This window comes from Drosophila tropicalis, unplaced genomic scaffold, assembly GCF_018151085.1.
Source record: "Drosophila tropicalis isolate 14030-0801.00 unplaced genomic scaffold, ASM1815108v1 contig_443, whole genome shotgun sequence".
Lineage (NCBI taxonomy): Eukaryota > Metazoa > Arthropoda > Insecta > Diptera > Drosophilidae > Drosophila > Drosophila tropicalis.
Genome location: NW_027172907.1, coordinates 7414143 through 7417390, shown reverse-complemented (window position 1 = coordinate 7417390; position 3248 = coordinate 7414143). Strand labels below are relative to the sequence as shown.

Genomic DNA, 3248 nt, shown 5'->3' with positions numbered 1-3248 from the left:
AAATGCACTTTCTTTTTCCCCAAAAAAAACCCCAAATGATTGGTTTAGTTGGTAATTCTTGATAAGTTTCGGTTGATTAGGATTAAAGCAGCAAAAAGCAGTTTCGGTTAAGTTAGATTAGAGCAAGAGAAAGCAGTGCTGAAAGTAGTGCACTGCTTAAACTTACTTAAAGTAGTTTTTTTCAATTTTAGTCAGAAATTGTTTCTGTTTGTTAGATTTTCCATATTAAGTATCGCCAACTGAAACTAACTAAATCTAATATGCAGATGTCTTTAGAACTTTTGGTCTTCACAATCGTTTCGTTATTCGGTTTTTAAGGCAAAAAATGGTTAGTAAAATCAGGAATTTCCTTTAAACTTGTCCCGTTTCGACTCCTTCTGGTTATACTTCGTAGTGGGAGTTGAATGAAAAGTCATTTCAAAGAGTCGAAAACTGACCTAATACATAAATAAAAGTAGAGGGACCTAAACACGTGTGTATCCCGTAAAAAGTCTTACAATTGGAGTTTTTTTTTACATATTTCATTTAATTATTTCCACTAAAAAGGCATTTTCTGGACAGACAAATTCCAAGCCGGCAGACCACGACAAACATAAATGCAACAATTAAAGATTACAGGATCGATTAGACCTTGCTGGACACGAGATATGACTGCGGGCAGGCTTCCCATTTGATAGTCGGCATATTGATCCAAGTATTGTGAATTTGATTCATCTTGAGCTGCGGAACAAGAAGATGAGTGTTAGAAATGCAGTTAAAAGTCATGTCCTGGGTAAAACTTACCTTGCACTGAACCCTTTTTCACCCAAGTTACGGTATCAATTTCCGACCAAGGCATCACATTTCTATGCGATGGAGCTAGAAATTTACTTAAGATGCTAGTAGATATGTTGTCTATATTGGAATCCAAGGCTGGCATTAAAGTGCCCACTATGGTGGGACATAAGGCTCCATGATAATAATCGTGGCTACCATACAGGGCACTATGCAGTCCTGTGCCCAAAATTTTTGTCGAATCGCAGCCAAAAAGAAAAACTATGCCCTCAACGCGACAACGACAAATGGTTCGACCGCTGATATATTGAAGACCAGATCCATGACCAGCGTAACTAAAATAGAAAAATGATTATGGTTAAGATCAAGGCAGGAGCAGAAGGCACTTACACAAAACATTTCGATTTAAAGACCTCCTTGACTATGACATCTTCGGTGGGAACTGTTTCAAACATATTCCGCCAATGGCCCAGCCAATACTCAAAGAAGCCACGCAATCTGCGGCCAGAATTTGGCAAATCCCCATCGGGATTAATGACAGACATACCGCTTTCGATGTTGACAGTATAGTAACCATGTTGGATATTCGATTTATGCCACTGATAGAGTCGCCAAAGCAGATGCAAAGATTTGACACGACTAAATTCTTGTGTTGTGGCCAACTGCTCCCAATGGAAGTGGTCCAAACGTTCATCGACTATGAGAATAGTGGGAAAACGCTTACTGCTTGACAATTCTTTCAGTTCTTCCCAATTCTGGGACCATTTGTCCAGCAAGTCTTCGACCAGTTGCACAGCTTCATTGTCCGAAGCCAATTTCAAAGATAATACTGCAATATCCGCTTTCTGGATATGATTGGCATGATAAGCGGCTTGCGATAGTATTATGCGTTGATGTTGATTCCATTTCTGTTTCTCACAGAATTCATCGACCTCTTGAAAGATCTGTTGACAGAGTTTGGTAACCGATTCAGTTGGATATCGTTTGCCCAGGAAGAGAAACGCATACGGTGAGATTATCTCACGCAAGTTAGCGATTAATTTCTGGAATATAATAAAAGTATCAATATACATATGTCGGTAGCAGAATGGGATGAGGGGTAGCTCTCACCTCAAGCACTTTGCTAAACTCATGAAGATCCGCCCAGTATTTTCGTTTAGTTTCTTTATTCTTGGCTAGAATGGGATCTACACTGACCACACGACGAAACCGTTCGACCAGTGTGCTATATTCCTGGAAGACTTCCACCAGGCGTTCATTGGTGACTTTTAAACAGGTGGGTTCCAATTCAGGTGTTCGGCAATGTCGCAGCATGGCCAAATATATGGAACCTTTCGATGAGTTGATCTCATTGTAAAGTGAATATGTGGTTGATGGATTATAACTCTTGGTCAATTGTATCACACACCATTCATCGGGCAGTTGCTGACATATGTCTATAATGCGTTCCCAGCCATCCGAGGGTTGTATAATATCCTCTAGGAAGTCAAATTTTGTCAAAGAGCCCGTTGGTAGAGAGCGTTTTTTATTCTTATTGCGCCATCTTTTCTCATCTTTAAGATTTACCAAAATATTCTGAAAGAATTTACTTCTAAAACATGATTGCATTGAATTTATTATTATTTTTAGTTAGATTTATATCTAAACTAATGTATAAGTTGTGCTTAAAATGTTAAGTCAAATTGTTTGCCTCACCGCTTATAATCCGTTTGCTCCTTTCCACTGGCATTTGCCAATAAATCTTTGATATTTGGCCGAAAATTATCCAATTGTTCCAGCTCACTGAGATAACGCAAATCAGTTGAATGGAATTGTGCCCTAACTTGATAGTAAATTGAATGATCCAGTTTATTATTGCGATACTCTTCATCCGCTTTTAGCAAATTATTTTCTGCAAGTAAAATTTAAACATTAATTAACAATAAACGTAAAAGCCGCAGAATGAAAAAAACGCGATTAGTTGTTGCACCTTTAGCCTCTGGGCCCAAATCGGCTTTGTGGTAACTGCTTAGCAGGAGACTGTCCATTAGTTCCATATTGTTATTAATCAGCGGTGAATTTATTTAAAAGTTTCTTAAACAAATTTAAAACGCCAAACATTTTAGTGTGCCCAGCTTGGATGAGACAAAAAATCACCGCAACTCGACTATCAGACACATACAGTAAATCGATACTAAGTAGTATCGGAATACGATATTTACATAAATTTTAAATACATAAACTGATTTTAATCCTTTAATGTTAGCAAAGCATATTTTTTATTTTTTGCTCTACAATTGCCAACCTTGCTCATCGATAGTCATTTCCATTTCCCAAAATACTAAAATCTAGTATTAAAGTGTATATCGATAATCATAGATTTTCCAACACTAATTTATGTTATCGATACACGATAGCAGGCTTTCCGCTTGTGGCATTTTTTAGTACATTTTTTCCTTTGTTTTGCGCGGTATTCTTATCAGAAAGTTTAGAAA

The 3248-nt window shown here is 37.6% G+C and overlaps 1 protein-coding gene across 2 annotated transcripts; it reads right to left on the bottom strand.

Annotated features, from left to right (window-relative positions):
* Positions 1 to 505: 505 nt before the first annotated feature.
* Positions 506 to 2900, bottom strand: Sse (separase). Of its 2 annotated transcripts, none has more exons than XM_068285977.1 (6): positions 2744 to 2900; positions 2470 to 2665; positions 1885 to 2365; positions 1165 to 1817; positions 784 to 1109; positions 506 to 720 (listed from the first exon to the last, which is right to left on the bottom strand). In XM_068285977.1, exons 1-6 carry the CDS (start codon positions 2808 to 2810, stop codon positions 539 to 541), a joined length of 1905 nt encoding a protein of 634 aa, XP_068142078.1. In that variant the 5' UTR covers positions 2811 to 2900; the 3' UTR covers positions 506 to 538. The 2 variants fall into 2 exon arrangements, with proteins under 2 accessions (XP_068142078.1, XP_068142079.1); XM_068285978.1 differs by having other exon boundaries at positions 1885 to 2362.
* Between the last annotated feature and the right edge of the window lie 348 nt (positions 2901 to 3248).